This window comes from Lampetra fluviatilis, chromosome 15, assembly GCF_964198595.1.
Source record: "Lampetra fluviatilis chromosome 15, kcLamFluv1.1, whole genome shotgun sequence".
NCBI lineage: Eukaryota > Metazoa > Chordata > Hyperoartia > Petromyzontiformes > Petromyzontidae > Lampetra > Lampetra fluviatilis.
This window is the reverse complement of record NC_136289.1, coordinates 6,741,239-6,758,266: the sequence shown is the minus strand read 5'-3', so window position 1 is coordinate 6,758,266 and position 17,028 is coordinate 6,741,239. Positions and strand designations below refer to the sequence as shown.

At 47.2% G+C, this 17,028-nt stretch overlaps 1 protein-coding gene across 1 annotated transcript in view; it reads left to right on the top strand.

Moving 5' to 3' along the window:
* HHIP (hedgehog interacting protein) overlaps nt 1–17,028 on the top strand; it is a 152,422-nt gene that overhangs the window by 42,883 nt on the left and 92,511 nt on the right. The window contains exon 6 of the mRNA XM_078863009.1: nt 5,334–5,507. Coding sequence (XP_078719135.1) covers nt 5,334–5,507 — 174 coding nt within the window. The remainder of the gene's footprint in view (nt 1–5,333; nt 5,508–17,028) is intronic.

The following is a 17,028-nucleotide window of genomic DNA, read 5'->3' as shown; positions in this document are numbered from 1 at the left end:
ATATTCACACTTGGCGCTTTTTTTAATCAAGGGATCAAAGGTCACGGGTCATTCATAGCTCATCATAATCATAATCACCATGAGTTCAACCCCGATGAAGCTTGGAAAGCTGGCTGGAGTTCAAAAGAACTCGCAAACACCTTGTGAAATTACCCAACGCAGAAGATCCCTGGTTTTGATCTTCCACAAAGCTCATGGTCCACCCTAAGCCGCATCCGCACAAACCATGGCAGATGCGGATACACCTGACGCACAAATGGAAAATGAAAAACTCTCCGGTAGTGTGCGACTTTAGTCATCCAGATCAGACAAAACAATATGTTACGATGCATTACCCGATCCACAAATACAGGGATACACGACTGCTCTTGTTATGGTTGTCTGCCTTGAGCACCTGAATGTGACATTGCAGCTGTTGATCTGCGTCTACATCAGCCGTACGAAAGAATAATAAGAAGATAATCACCATGGATCCCAGTTCGGTTTCCTGTCCGATTGAGCCCAGACTCTGTATGACTACAGCGCTGTGACTGACAGAATGACTCACTACAGACTGACTCACTACAGACTGACTCAATACAGACTGACTCAGTACATAATGACTCACTACAGACTGACCCACTACAGACTGACTCACTACAGACTGACTCACTACACACTGACTCACTACAGACTGACTCACTACACACTGACTCACTACAGACTGACTCACTACAGTGCTGTGACTGACAGACTGACTCACTAAAGACTGACCCACTACAGACTGACTCACTACAGACTGACTCACTACAGACTGACTCACTCACTACAGTGCTGTGACTGACAGACTGACTCACTACAGACTGGCTCACTACAGACTGACTCACTACAGACTGACCCACTACAGACTAACTCACTACAGACTGACTCACTACAGACTGACTCACTCACTACAGTGCTGTGACTGACAGACTGACTCACTACACACTGACTCACTACAGACTGACTCACTACAGACTGACCCACTACAGACTGACTCACTACAGACTGACTCACTACAGACTGACTCACTACAGACTAACTCACTACAGACTGACTCACTACAGACTGACTCACTACAGACTGACTCACTACAGACTGACTCAGTACAGACTGGCTCACTACAGACTGACCCACTACAGACTGACTCACTACAGACTGACTCACTACAGACTGACCCACTACAGACTGACTCACTACAGACTGACTCACTACAGACTGACTCACTACAGACTGACTCAGTACAGACTGGCTCACTACAGACTGACTCAGTACAGACTGACTCACTACAGACTGACCCACTACAGACTGACTCACTACAGTGCTGTGACTGACAGACTGACTCACTACAGACTGACCCACTACAGACTGACCCACTACAGACTGACTCAGTACAGACTGACTCAGTACAGACTGACTCAGTACAGACTGACTCAGTACAGACTGACTCACTACAGACTGACCCACTACAGACTGACCCACTACAGACTGACTCAGTACAGACTGACTCAGTACAGACTGGCTCACTACAGACTGACTCAGTACAGACTGACTCACTACAGACTGACCCACTACACACTGACTCACTACAGACTGGCTCACTACAGTGCTGTGACTGACAGACTGACTCACTACAGACTGACCCACTACAGACTGACCCACTACAGACTGACTCAGTACAGACTGACTCAGTACAGACTGGCTCACTACAGACTGACTCAGTACAGACTGACTCACTACAGACTGACCCACTACAGACTGACTCACTACAGACTGGCTCACTACAGTGCTGTGACTGACAGACTGACTCACTACAGACTGACCCACTACAGACTGACCCACTACAGACTGACTCAGTACAGACTGACTCAGTACAGACTGACTCACTACAGCGCTGTGACTGACAGACTGACTCACCGTCACTTGGTTAATCGTCACCATCATCGTTGTACATTCTTAGACAAACACTTAACGAAGATCACGAGAACGTCATTAAGAGTCCATATTATTGTCTTAAAATTGTGATGATCCACAAAATGCAAGCAGCGAGTGCTACAGAGATATATATATACGTTTACGTAGGCACGTGGCCTCTGCCCTATTTGCTGTTGACCTGCCCTTTCTCTAAGCTGCCTGTCACTCTGCCGTGACCACCCCCAGCCTGTTGAAGTGGTGGCAGCCCTGTCACTCCTCGTCACGCGAGAGGGACAGGCGTGCGCGTGAAGTCTTTATTCGCACCCTGCCGACGACGCCCCCCCCAACTATGAATCTGACAGCGAACACTCTGGATATGAACCAAAAATGCTCTTATGCACTTTCCACACTTATGTTGATCTCCGTTGGATCCCCGTGTTACAGCACATTGCAATAAATCCGTCAATATTTAACCAAGCAGAAGCTTGTCAAGAATCGCCAAAAATATAGCTGAGAAGCATTTTTTAAAATATATATTTTTTATTCAGTTGTGGATCATTTCTGTACTTAAAAATTTTGAGCAATGCCATGGGCACAAAGCCTACTCTGTGTATTGCACACAAAGCCCGTATCCACTGTCGTCTAGATACGCGTACCGGGCGGTATTTCTGCCACCGCAACTTGAAAAAGTTCCCTACGTTTCCATTCAGATGCTGGCGCAGACGAAGGCCAGTGATGGTTTGTCAGTGGCTTAAGTGAGAGCCAGAAATCCTAGTGGCGGCGCGGCCACAAGATTTCAACAGCAGGAAAAGTGTACGGCCAGCACATCCACGCCGCCTGCATCGATCGGAGCCAATAAATTGCCATTTTTCGACGTTTTGGCAATCACAGAGAGGGCCTTAATGGAATGGCTTTTCGCTGGCTGTGTCGCGACACCAGCCTTTTGCGGCTGTTGAAGCTCCACCCCGTAACCAGAACCCGCTGCCTACAACTACTTCCAGTTACCAAAGTAAATTGAATTCCGGAAGAACCATCGGCACCAGCGTCAAGAGAATGTGACGGATCGTTAACGGCGTGCAGTTTACCCGGCGATGGGTTTTTTTTCTCTTTCTGGGAATTTCAAACGGGGGTTTTAGAGATTGCGCTGAACGTAAGGCCATTGATGTCAATAATTGAAACTCCCCGACGTGGCCTTAACCCATTTAGCTGCATGAGCATGCGCGTACTTGAGTGTAACTACGTACCATCTATTTTGACCTCAGTTATAAAGTAGTGTGAGTGTGCAATAGGCCAGATTCACATGCTGACAAGGCGACTAGAAAATATAACTTTTTGTGATTTGTCCCTTTGTTGTTAATGGAAATAGGGCATTTGCACCAAAAATAACACCACATAATTAGCATTCCATCAGATGTGAATTTGGCCGAGTGACCAATAAACAGTGACAACGATACTGTATTTAAACGGTAACGTTTAATTTTCTTGAGCAAGCTAATGCATGCCATTCTATATCGTTCAAAACTCATTACCTAATAAATTGATAAAGGTACAAAATGTGCATTCGTAAATAAGAGCGCCTATCAAGATGCGTGCAAGCAAACAGTGTGTAACAGAGAAATACACCAATCCCATCACTCAGCGATCGTCACGTATTGCTTCATATTTTCCTCATACGTGGACTTTGAATGTCTTCCCGTAGTGGTCTAACCGAATTCCTCGCCTCCCAACCCTGAAGTGATCTAGAATTCACACACAGCCCCCTCACCCTGTCTGTAATAAACGAGACACCTTCATCCTCATCCTCGACAGATCTTGCCACTTCGCTCCTGATTCAATCCCGAATGGACTTGCAAAGGTCACATTCACGGTCTACAACTTAATTCTAGATTTGAAGCTTTCGTGACTGCAAGGATTCATATTCTTAGGGTTTTTTCGGTAAAGTCACGTAGGTAAAAATTTTACATTAATAAAAGTAAAATAAAAGTTAATCATTTTAAGTTATTTTATCTACGTGGTCTACAACTTCCCCTGCCCACACTGATACCGAGACCCTCAGCGGCGGTGCGGGCCTAACCTAGCTTCGTCCTCTCCTTCTCCTCTGCTTTCTTCTCTCAAGGTCTGTCTCTCTCTCTCTTCTCTTAACTCTCCGTGTGAATTACTTTCGTTCGCATCTTTACATTACTCTCTCCTTGATTCCCCCCCCCCGCACCTCCGATTAACACGGTTGGCTACGTACGGCGTGAAAGAGGTTAACCGTACACAATGCTCTACTTTCCTTCTCTGCCGGGATAGCCAGCCCGCTACTCATCAGCTGCTCCCTAAATACATTTTATTATTGCGATGCACATTTCCCCTCATTCGTGTGGCGTCTACAGACGTGGTCACAATTTGGATGCTCCAGAAACCAAAAGTTGCACCACACTGCATTGGACGGTGCACCTTGCACTTCTCATTAGGGGCCGTCCATAAATGACGTCACGCACCCGGGGGGGTGGGGTCAGACATTTGTGACGATGCGTGACGATGGGGGGGGGGGGGTTGAGAAATGTGACGTCACATCAAAATGCGCAACTTTAAATAAATATGGACAACACGTTCTACTTAATTAAATATACTTCGTAATAAATGTTTTCTCCTACAACATCAGAGTGCAGCGCCACATTAAATACACACTACAATGACAATAGTTTAAAGCGATTTGAAGCACGTTTTATTTTTTGGTGGGGGGGGCAGGGAAGCAGAGCTTTGTGACGTCATCTTTGAGGGGGGCGTCTGACTTTTTGTGACGCCGTGTGACGAGGGGGGGGGGTCAAAAATCGTCAAAAATCGCGTGACGTCATTTATAGACGGCCCCACACGCACGCCTCTCCACCGCCATCCTCCGCACCACAGTATTTCCCTCGCCGCTGATCACGGTGCTGATCCATACAACGTGACCGGAAGCATGCGATGGTTGACAACCACTGACGATGTAACACACGGGGAGCAGTGCGCTCATGAGAGGACTGCTTATGGTAAAGGTGCAGCACTGCAATTGCTTGCTCTCGCCACCGCTACAGGCAGCTCTATAGAGCTCTATAGAGCTTACACTACAACCATCTATAGAGCTCCACTCTTCCGTAGTGGCCAGACGTCTTGTACGAGCCGTGCGTACCCACACTTGATCCCACTACACGCGAGCTCCCGTTCGACTGTCGTGTCCTCGTTCACATTGCTAGGTGGACGCAGGTGGGTGGATGGGTGGGGCGGGGTGTTAAGAAACCTTCCAATTGCTTCTTACTCCCCGGGTCGGGAGGTCGGACTGAACTGGAGGCGACTGCGCTGCAAGTCCAGTCGCGTTTGCTCCTCGTCGCGACACGGCAGCGTCCCGCACGAGTGAGCTGTGCTTTGCCGCTTTGCAGGAAATCTGCCAACCGCGTGGATCCCACGTCCGAGCGGACGATGGTCGAGGTGGCGGAGCTGCACAGGAGGAACCTGGGAGGAGAGCTGCTCTTCGGAGAAGATGGCCTCCTCTACGTCTTCCTGGGAGACGGGGAGATCACCCTCGACGACATGGAGGAAATGGATGGACTTAGGTACGATCGGCAGACTCGTGCACGTTAAGCGACATCATTAAGCGCTGCCACGCACCGTGCGCCGAATCGGATAATTATCGGACGCGTTGTCTTTTTCCCAACTGTGCTGTCGCCATCACGCCGTGAGACAAGGCTCGCAGTGCAGTGCATCACCCTGTGTTAGAGAGCGGCCCACGGAAGATGATGTCACAGAGATACTTCTGAAGTTCCTTCAAATGACTTTGGTTGTCTCCACACAAAGGGGGGGGGAGGGGATTCTGCATCTCCCCGCGTGCTCTGCTAGGGAAAAATGCTTGTCGCATGGTTGTCAGACCGATATTTTTTAATATTCTCAAAGCTGGATGATAATCAAAGTAAATGTCAAAACGTATGTAATGCTTAGTTTTTATTTGTTTAATTTCTGTGTAATCATTGCTGACTGGTGCGGAAAACCGTCAACTCGCCACATTTGATAACCCAATTGAATCATGGGCAGGTGAAACCCGGATTCAAGCTGAGTATCTCAGCAGTGGCAGCTAGATATTCTGAACACCTCACTGAATTGGCTTTAAAATGAAACATCTTTTGAAATGTGGGTTCATAAATGACTACCACGATGTGGAAAGCCAACAGCACTTGTCTCATGGAGAGACTCAACCTGTCGTGAAAGTGTAGAATTTCCACCCACAGGATCAGGGCCATAATATTGATTCGCAAGTACCAACCTGCGTGGGCATTTGGGGCTGCTGTTTATCGCTCGGGACGGCTGCTCGCGGAACGGTCCTGGTCACTAGGGGAGCCGCGGTCCTCCGCAAACTCCGGCTTGTGCCTTCAAACATTGATGAGAAACTGCCACGGCAAAACGATCGATCAGGACCTGGGCAATACCAACCACACATCACGTGCTGAGTAAAATGCACGCGGCTAGTTTGCATTGCCGAGTGAATGTTCTCATTGTTTTCAGATGTTTGGACGGGTTAGGGCAGCGGAGGTACGAGGCATGAGCAAAGTAAGCAAATGCACCGGACCCCAAGTAGCTTGAGGGGCCTCGGATAAATTTAAAATAGTTTCTACCTAATGTCAGCTCGAATTAAGATCTTAATAAGTGTAAAATAGCAGATGAATCTCACAGCCCCGTCTTGGCTGAATCTCTAATCTCATCTTACTCCATCTCTGTTTCTTCTCCACATCTCTCATCTCACGACGTCTTTGTCTCATCTACATCTCTCTTCTTTCATCTCGCTACATATCTATCTCTTGTCTATATCTCTTCTGTCATCTCGTGAGGAGTTTATGCTAATGAAGGGTGGGGGTGGCCGTGGGGGGGGGAGGGTGGGGGGTGGTCCCCAAAAGTTGTTTCTGCTTTGGGCCCTCAGTGGGCCAACACCACCGCAGGGCATCAGCGCATCTTAAATTACCCTTGGCGCGTCGGCAATCAGACATGGTAATGAAGCCGGAGCTTTAGTGTGCCGTTGTTCGATTTGGCTGCCACAAAGGCACTGCGTCACGTTCTCAGACACAGACGACAGCCCCCCTTTTCACCGAGACACAATCGGTTATTCACGTCGATTAAAACCACAGTTTGGATTCACGGAGCCGTTTGAGTTTGAACGCGTGCGTCGGCGGTGCAGGGGTTGGCGCATTGCGCTACGAACCCCACGCCGTCTGAGTTGGACTCTGGGCCAAAGGCAGTGAGTGATATCTGAACCGATCCGGGGATCCTTTCTTCACCAACCGACACTCACCCGGCATGATGACGTACGGTCAAACGACCGTAATGGCCGATGCGGTGCAGCGAGGCACTTCATCCAGCAGTGGGTGAAGTTGTGGACAAATTGCTGTGAATTATTATGAATACTTCGTGTGCATACATCATCGATGAGTAGATTTACAAGCAAACTCGGAGTAGGATTCAACACCGTTCAATGCCACTCGTGAAATAAACACTGACAGATGTAACAGGTATAAATATTACACTAAAAACGAATATTTCAATGCTCAACTAGTCAGCACCGTGTATTAAAGGGCTCTATAAGTCGAGCATTGACTTTGACCTCAGTATGATGAGTTAGCTGTACTTTGTGTGCTACGTGGTGCGGTATTTATATTCCAGTATGATATTGAATTCGTTAAAATGTAATCGTACATTCAAATGTGTGTGGCGGGGGGGTTAGGGGGGAAATGGTGGTGGAGTTGTTAGTGCACCCAGCACGCTAATTTCCATTCCAGCGAACGTCAGTGGTAAGTGATATCCAAACTGGCCATTGGTTCTCCATTCAGCAAACCCACACTGAACAGCATGATAGAAGGTAGAGTAGAGTTCGGGGTTGGCAGACCTGCAGCTCCAGAGCCGCATGCGGCTCTTTAAAGACTGTTTCGTTACTTTTTTAATTATTGAGGGTTTTTCTTTTTTTACCGATTTATTTTTTAAAAAATGCCTCGTCTTCTTGTTTTGATTGACACGGGCTGGGGAGGACTTTATCCAGCAGTGGATTGACAATGACTGAAATCATTATTCAAATGTTCTGCTATACCGGTAGCTTAATTTTCTTTTGTTATGCATTTGTCAGCGGGATATATTCTCGTGGATAAAGGTCCTAGAAGCGGTGGGTGAAAATATATATATACGTAAGATCAGATTTCAGATCGTACGTCTTTCTTTAATACGTCATAAAGAGCGCTCTTTAAAAGCTTGTCTATGTAAAATCTAAAAGGTCTTATTGGTTATTCCAAGGTCATTGGAGCCCAGTGCTCCCCACAGTAAATGAGGGTTGGGAGGTTAGTGCCCTCGTGTGATCTCGATGGATCAATCATTGCCGACAAACTCTACCTTTGAACATTACCTCTGGCTGGAAGACAGCTTTTATAGAGCCACAAGCGACACCTGACAGAGGCACGAAGCAGGACACGTGCCTTCCCAGCCTCCCCGTGCCTACGAATGTGTTCATTAAGTGCTGTAGGTAAGTGTTGATTGTATTGTTTCAATGGGTAACCTTTATAATCAGGTGAGGGGCCCACTGAAGTGCGATTCATTGTATCCTTTGTAAATCGAGAGTTGATGCATGTGGTGTGACTTGAACCCATGACCTCCCCCCTCCCCCACTTGGAAAGTAAACATTCTGTTACTAATCTATAACAAAATTGTACAGGGTTTCTTTTTTTTAAGTCTTTGTGAGACGAAGTTTTTGAAACGGTGGCTTTTCAGCGGTAAGACAAATTGCACATAATTGATTATAAATTGAATGCAAATGCTGCGTAATCTTTGCGCGTGGGTTACAATGCGGAATGTCTGGCAGGGCGGGCAGTACTGGGGGCCTTTGAAGTTGCTCCACGGTGGGTTTCTTTTTTAAATCCAGGATTGCCTTCTGCAGCCACGAAAGTCTCATGGGTCTGACAGAACTCTGGGTCCTAACCACGAAAGCCCGTTGCCCTATGATGGCTGATGCTGGATGCTTAAAGCGACCATGGGAAGTCTGTCACCATCGCACACCACTCGTGCCGTTCTCGTGCACTAAACGTAACAGCCCGCACTCAACACACGCATCCTTCATTTGCGCGAGTGAATTATTGTTGAATGCAAATTGTTCCTCATAGGAAAGACCTCCACGTCAATATCACACAAATAAAATATCTCTTACATTTACGTATAATTCTAGATTTGAAGCTTTCTTGACTGCAAGGAATCATATTCTTAGTTTTTTTCGGTAAAGTCACGTAGGTAAAACATCAAAATTAATGAAAATAAAATAAAACAAAAATTGATGTTTTACCTACGTGACTTTACCGAAAAAACCTAAAAATATTTACGTATAAATTCCATCTCTAGCTCCGCCCACTTACTCTTGGGTTGAGCCCACCTGAAGGCGATGTAACCTCTTGTTGCTGCAGCTCGTTCTCCTGCGTCAGCAGTTCTCCTGCTGCGTTTGCCTCGCCTGATGACGGTTGCTTGTGTTGCGATCGAAACGTCGTGCTCTGTTAATTTTCTATCCACGTGACTTTGCCGAAAAAAAACAAAGAGTATTTCACCTTCGTTTTATGGTAGTGGAATTTTTAATAATCAATTTTTATAATGTTTTCTCTATAATAAGTGAAAGGTTTTGTTAATGTTATTTAATGGATAGGCATGTAATGATTCATCCCCCACACACTTACCTCCTACTAATTAAATGAATCGTCACGATTTGATTTTAATTGTGAACACTTTTTAGTCTTTTTGTTATCTCATCGGTGTTGTTTCTTGCTTGTTCTCCTTTTTTTATATAAACCAGTGTTTGCTCCCAAATAATGTATCCTTATGCACGCAATTCTATGCATGTATCCTTACCACTGTAAGAATAATTTTAATGAATCGACGCACCGTGACATGCCTATTAATAATAATTATAAAACAAATATGAAAAATGTATTTTTAAGATTTAGCATCTTGCTAGGCTTTGAAATAATATATCTTCCTTCCTCCACTTCCCCCCCACTAATTACACATTCTGTTCTTGTTTACTCAAGGCAAACTCAAATATAGCATAAGCCGAGCGTGCCGCTGTGGTGGCAAATCGTGGAGATGCAGAAAACCTGTGTGAATTGGGCGTGCGAAGATGCACACGCAGTCAAATATCCGACTCCCGATCGACATCATCCCCACGATGGTAGGCGCCTCGAGCCCAAGCGCTTCCTTTTTGAGTGGGGGCGGGCGGGGGGGGGGGGGGTCACCCCGGAAATGTTACGCTTCATGAAACCTGTGTTTCTTGAACAATATTAAATGGGACCTTTTATTTTTTCCAGTTTCAAGTATAGGTTTTACCCTTTCTGGCAATACAACAAGTGTTAAGATGTTCAAACAACAAATAGCAACCTTTTGCAAGGAATCAAATTATCATAACCACACAGTACTTGTGTAACGGCGTAAGTAACGCAGGAGACGTTTGACGGAGGCAACACGTATTTATTAACAAATGGGTACTATACAGTACGTAGCACACCCTAACACTGGAAGGGGTAACGGCCCCTTCACCCGGTCTATCCGAGGCCGTGTCCCTCGGCTAACGTTTCCCCGTTAGCTCCTACACCCCTCTAGCCCAGACCATCCTATAGAGGCTAACTCACCAGGCCCAGCTTCGGCTCAGGTCTGACCCTCAGCCACACGAGCCTGGCCCTCACAAGGACACAGACCTCGCTGCTCTGAGGTCGCCCCTGGCTTGCCCTGCTCGGCTCTTACAAGAGCAGCGAGTCAGGGTAGTCCCAGGGCTAGCTAGCTGGTACTCTTAGTAGGTGAGTGAGTGGTGAGTTACTGAGTAAGTGAGTGAGTGGTGAGTGACTGAGTGAGTGAGTGACTGAGTGAGTGAGTGACTGAGTGAGTGAGTGAGTGGTGAGTAACTGAGTGACTGAGTGAGTGAGTGGTGAGTGACTGAGTGAGTGAGTGGTGAGCTAGCTGGTCTTCAGTCTTCACCAGCTCTTCTGCTCCAACGACTGCCTCGAGCTCTCTCGCGCACCGCCTTATATACCCAACTGCCCCCCGAGGGGCGGGGCTGTATGCGGACGTTGATGTAGACACCCCACGCACGGACCGTGATGTAGACACCGCAACGTAATGGCTTGCTACACCCCGGTAGGTAACACCTCTACACTTGTGCCGAACATGCAAGAAAAACATGCTCTGATAAAACAAAATAAATCACGACGTTGCGAACGCAACACAGGCGCCCGTCTTCAGGTGAAAATCGCGATAGCCGCGATGTCTGCTGCGAGCAGCACGATGTCTGCTGCGAGCAGACATCGTGCTGTTTGAGTTGTGCGCCTTTTGGCGTCATCTGGTCCAACCCATATGAGACTAGGCTCTAAGGAAAGCTGTCTCGGGTGTGGACCAATCAACTTCAAGGACAGTGCATTCATTATCAGAGTTATGTTTTTTGTTTGCATTATGACTTTAGGTATTGTGGTCTATGCAAACATGACGCCTCGTAAAAAAGGTGTCAGTTTTGTTGCCAGATAAAAGGGTAAAAAAAACAATTATCAAGCTACACACTATTTTTATTTTACCAGCTATGGCCCACTGAGCTGTGTGACTCTTTTCCAGAAGCCACCTGGCCACAAATGACAGCTCAACGAAGTGGCTTTGCATGTGGAAATGTATAGCAGCCAAACAATCTACACACATATTTCTAAATGTGGAGGGAAAACCGGCGAAAAGTCCACGCGGAGAACATGCAAACTCCAAATGTACAGGCATCATCAGGGTGGAGATCGAACCCGTGACCTGTAGACCAGGCGAGCTAGTTAACATCTCGCCACCGTGGCACCCGAATCTTCGACACTTGCCAGTGTCCCCACAGTTTATCCGGCCGTATGCAAGTTGGCGATCAACTTTAACTGCGGCGAACCCAGTCACACTGCTGCTGCGTGGACAGAGGTGGCGAGGGAGGAGGGGTCTGGGGTGTGGGGTTTAAAATACTTTGCACATTTCGATTTAAAGCTTTCGTGACTGCAGGGATTCATGTTCTTGGTTCTTTCGGTCAAGTCACGTAGAAGGGAAATAATAAAATAATAAAAATACAACATAATAAAATAATTCTCACGACGTTTCGGCCACAACACAAGCAGCCGTCCTCAGGTGAAGAACAGGTCTGTCGGGAAGACAGCGTCTGAATGACGTCTGAATGACGCTGTCTTTCCGACAGACCTGTTCTTCACCTGAGGACGGCTGCTTGCGTTGTGGCCGAAACGTCGTGAGAATGATTTTATTATGTTTTATTTTTATTATTTCCCTTCTACGTGACTTTACCGAAAGAACCAAGAAGATACTTTCCACATTGTTTAAATTGCCGTGCCAGGAGATCGAACCGTCGACCTCCGGATCGCCATTGCAGCATGCGCGTATACACAATAGTTCCACTGCAGCGGTGATATTAATTGTCGTTGTGTGGGTTATAGTTGCCGGAAAAAAATTCCTTCATGTGGATGCTGGTAGCGAAGCAAAGCTTAGAATGAAAATGATATGCTCAACATGCACGTGTCAAACTTCACGTGCATACAAATGTACTACTATTCGTGTGTGTTTATTATTAATACGCTGATTATTACAATGTTATCATGACACTACCAGCCTGCAAACACATCCTTTAGAAATGAAATTCATCCTCAGAATAGAATGCGTAAGTTACAAGAAGATAATCGGCGCAGGAATCAAACTGAAAGCAACTAAGGCGTTTCAGTAGCACGGCCGCATTACGCTTCTGCCTCTGTGCAAAAAGGGATGCACGCGCTGATGTCGAGTGCCGGGCTTGGGTGAAACAGAGACGCATCCGACGCGCGCTGTCCAGGAATAATGACGCTCACGCGCCAGACCAGAGGTCGCAAACGGGTTTTGAATCAATTTCGATTTAAAGCTTTCGTGACTGCAGGGATTCATCTTCTTGGTTCTTTCGGTAAAGTCACGTAGACGCTGTCTCCCCGACAGACCTGGTCTTCACCTGAGGACGGCTGCTTGCGTTGTGGCCGAAACGTCGTGAGAATTATTTTATTATGTTTTATTTTTATTATTTTATTACTTCCCTTCTACGTGACTTTACCGAAAGAACCAAGAAGGGTTTTGATTCCATTCCCGTACCCGTACTCGGCCGCACCAGGGTCGCAAACGGGTACCCGATAGCCGTACCCTACCCGATACCCGGCTACCCGTACCCGGCCGGGCATCGTGCAGGGTACGGGTACGAGTACCCAATTGCGACCTCTGGGATGAAGCCATGTTGCAGGCGCGGGTGGGTTGATTCTAGGAACTTGAATTGTGAGAAGAGACAAGACGTTGGGAAATGAGTACCCGGCCGGGTGCGGGTAGCCGGGTATCGGGTAGGGTACGGGTATCGGGTACCCGATTGCCACCTCTGCGCCAGACCCATTAGTGCCCCCCTTTGCTGATTGCGGCAGGAGGTTTTTTCTTTTGTTACCTGCCACTGATACACAAAAGTCACAGGTCGGGAGTTGCGTTCCTCGCAGGTGCTGTGCCCATACGCCCTCTTATCGTCGCGGCATTACCACAAAGAAGCTTCTGGAATAGATTTCTCTCCGAGAATAGTTTTGCGTGCAAATGCTCGCGCGCGAGACTTAGTTTCATCAGACGGCCGTGATTGCATTGCCGTTGTAGTCCTGAAATTGGCATGAGCTTTAAATCACGGTGGCCTAACTACTGAAAGATCTGACAGCTTTGTGATTAGACTGCCGTGTTGTTTCTAGCTAGAAGTGTGACTTTTTTGGGGGGTTCGGGGGGGGGGGATAGAAATACACTTTGTCATTTAAATTTCACAGCACCCTCGGTCCATGCAAAGCCGGTAATTTCTCATAATTGTTTCAAGCGGCACATAACCATTACGTTGTAACCACACTCGGGAGCATGACTGTCTCCAAATAACATTCCTCCGCCTCACGCGTTTACCATCCTTCAGGTGACCACAGCGCCCGAAAATAAACACAACCACACTCGTAATTCGCACGGACGCAGCTCCAAATGAACGACAATGGCTCAGAGCCTCCCGTACCAACGACACTTTGAGCATCCCGAGTGACAACTGATTTGGGCCCACCACAGCTGCGTGCGTCGACACCGCAGCGCGCAGAGGTGTGCTCTCAAAGGGCAGGAAGGCACAGCTCCCATCACACCTCGTATGCATGCCACGTATGTATGTATGTACGTTGAACTTCTTTCGCAACCGTACGTAGCCAACCGTTCTAATCCGAGGTGCGGAGGAAGGACAACAAACTAAATGTAAAAAGAGGTTCTAAAGAAATGCGTTTGCAACGCTAGGTTTAAAAGTGCATATGACCGTTACGCATTCCATGTACAATGCTCTCAGCCTTTTTGGTCTTAGACCAACAGCTCGAAAGGGCACACATAGCCAAGTTCGTGGGGTTCCCCGCCCTGCGCCAGTATCAGCCGTTTTGGCCGGGTAGCGCTGTTGAAAGAGAGAGCTTCTTCGCTCGACGATGGGTCTTAATCCGAAACAAAACTGAGATGGCAAAAAAAAACAAAAATGCACGCTTTTTCGGACGCGAATGAACACTTGGTCAACTCCCGTCGTCACGGGTGCAAGGGGGTTGAGGTGGCATTAGGAACAGCCACAGGTCCCCATAGTCCATTCTCGCCTCATAGTTTATTCATTACAGTGATTAATTTCACTAATTTCTGCGGGGTCTCATGCCATTGACCAGACCTGCCACCTTTATCAAGTGTGAGCCATTGATTCCTCGGGATGGGGCTCTGCTCATGCCGCGTGAGAAGCAGTGTTTGTACAATGGCTCGTGTGAAAACACCCGTGTGCACAAACTGTTAATTCCAAAACTGAGTGGTAAACATTTGTTTTCACCGGTGCTTTTCCTTAGCCCTCTATCTCTTAAATTAATACACGAATGTGGATCGGCGGTGGAGTAGTGGTTAGTCCGCTGCGCAATGAACCTTTGTCACCCGAGTTTGATTCCCGGCCACATCTAACATCAGTAGCTCGTGATATCTGAACTGATGCTGGAATTCCCAGCCCCCCTATTTCACCAACCCGCACTGCATAGTGTGGTGAAGTGAAATCAAAACAACTCCCATGAAAGGCATGGCTGTGGGGTGCCCTTCATCCAGCAGTGGATTTAATAGCCTATGTTATTCTTCTATAACATGGAACATTTAAATGTAGATATCAAAATGTGTACAGGTGCATTGTGGGATTGTGGTGGGGGGAAGGGGGGGGCAGGACTGGATGTGCGGGAGGGTGGCAACAGCTTGGGGGGGGGGGAGAGACCATTCAGCAGTGGATTGATCACGGCTGACGATGATTTACATTCCCAATGAGCCACATCAACGCTGCTTCGGTGCACCGTTTCTATTCTCTCGCACTGCGTGCGGGCGGATGGATAGCCCATCAGCATTGCCTTCGTATGACCCATATTTATTCCCCTTCACCGGCAGCAATATCAGCGCTGGGTGTTCACTGCAGGCTGATTCAAACATGTTCCGAGGCTCTCGCAGTGGGTTCCCACGGCCGCCCGGGGAATTGCATGCCGCTCGAAGTGAATGACTTTCCGTGTCCAGGTCGGGATTGATTGTGCGTGGATATTTTTAGTCCGCACTCTATTCCACTCCAAACCTTGCTGGGCAATACCTGACACCCACGCAGTACGTGCCTGAGCGGTCCGTAGAAATGGCCGTTTTTAGACGAGCGCGGGTAGGGATTTTTAATTCACCCGAGATGAAGTACGGCCCAAAAAAATATATATACATTTAAGCTGCCGCATCTTCGGAACAATATTTTCGTCAATTTGTGTTCACTTATTTTACTTGAGAAAGCTTCTGTGAATCTCAAGAGCCCTTTACAAGAGGGTCCTGCGAGGGATGTTCGGCCAATTCCTTTGTTCAGTTACTTGTGATAGTGGGAGGGAATAAAATATCTGGAGAAAACCCGTTCATACGAGGCAAGAACACAAACCATATAAGTCAGCAGCCTACTTTCTCTACTGCCCCATTAAAACACCTTGTGGCCACTGCAGTCGAGTGCTTCAAAAACATTTCCTCGGCACGATCCACCAACCTCAACCGTACGTCATGTGATCATGCGTAATTGTACATCACCAAACTAGGTAACTTTGACGTAGATTTCGGTACGCTTTGGAAGGTAGTATTTAAGCATTAGCCGTACACCGTTTAGTTTAGGCATTTGATCATATAACTCAAAAGTAATGCCTCCTGTCTCTTTTTCTCTAACGACGTTCCATTGACCTGATTAAGCACTTAAGAGATTCGATGAAGGGATTGTCATTAACATTTGGCTCGTTTTCAACGTAGTCTCCATCCTTTCCTGCGCACCTGTGCCAATGTGAAACGAGGGCCAGCAATTCTATCAAACCATATTTCAGAAAGGGGCTGACAGATGAAAATCAGCGGTTGGTAGATGTGGGCTGTGCACTGGTTGTGGCAGCTTAATTCATCCAAACTGCACAATGATATTTGATGTTCTCAGGCTCCTGTGTGTGGTCTGGTATTGTTATGTTGGAGGAAGAGGAGGAGGGTTTCTACCATCTGACAAATGTGCGTGACATTCCCATGAATGATTATCTAAAATTCTGTATCAGTTCGGAGAAAAAATAAGCATGTCGTTTGGACTGTCCATCGTATATATATATACACACATGTCATTGTGTAATGGTTAGTACATTAGACTTGCAATCCACAGTTCGCTGGTCTGATGCAATCCCCTGGCACAGCAGTTAAAACTATGAACTATTTTTATTTTACCAGGCAAAGCCCACGGAGCTCTATAGCTCTTTTTCAGAAGCGACCTGGCCACAAATGATAGCCCAACGAAGTGGCTTATCACGTGGACATTTATAGCAGCCAAATATTCTAAACGCATGTTTCTAAATGTGGAGGGAAAACCGGAGGTCCCGGAGAAAAATCTATGCGACCATGGGGAGAACACGCAAACTCCAAACAATCAGGTGTTAGGGTTTGGGTCGAACCCGTAACCTCCTGCATACCAGACGAGGTAGTTAACATCTCGCCACCGCGGCACCC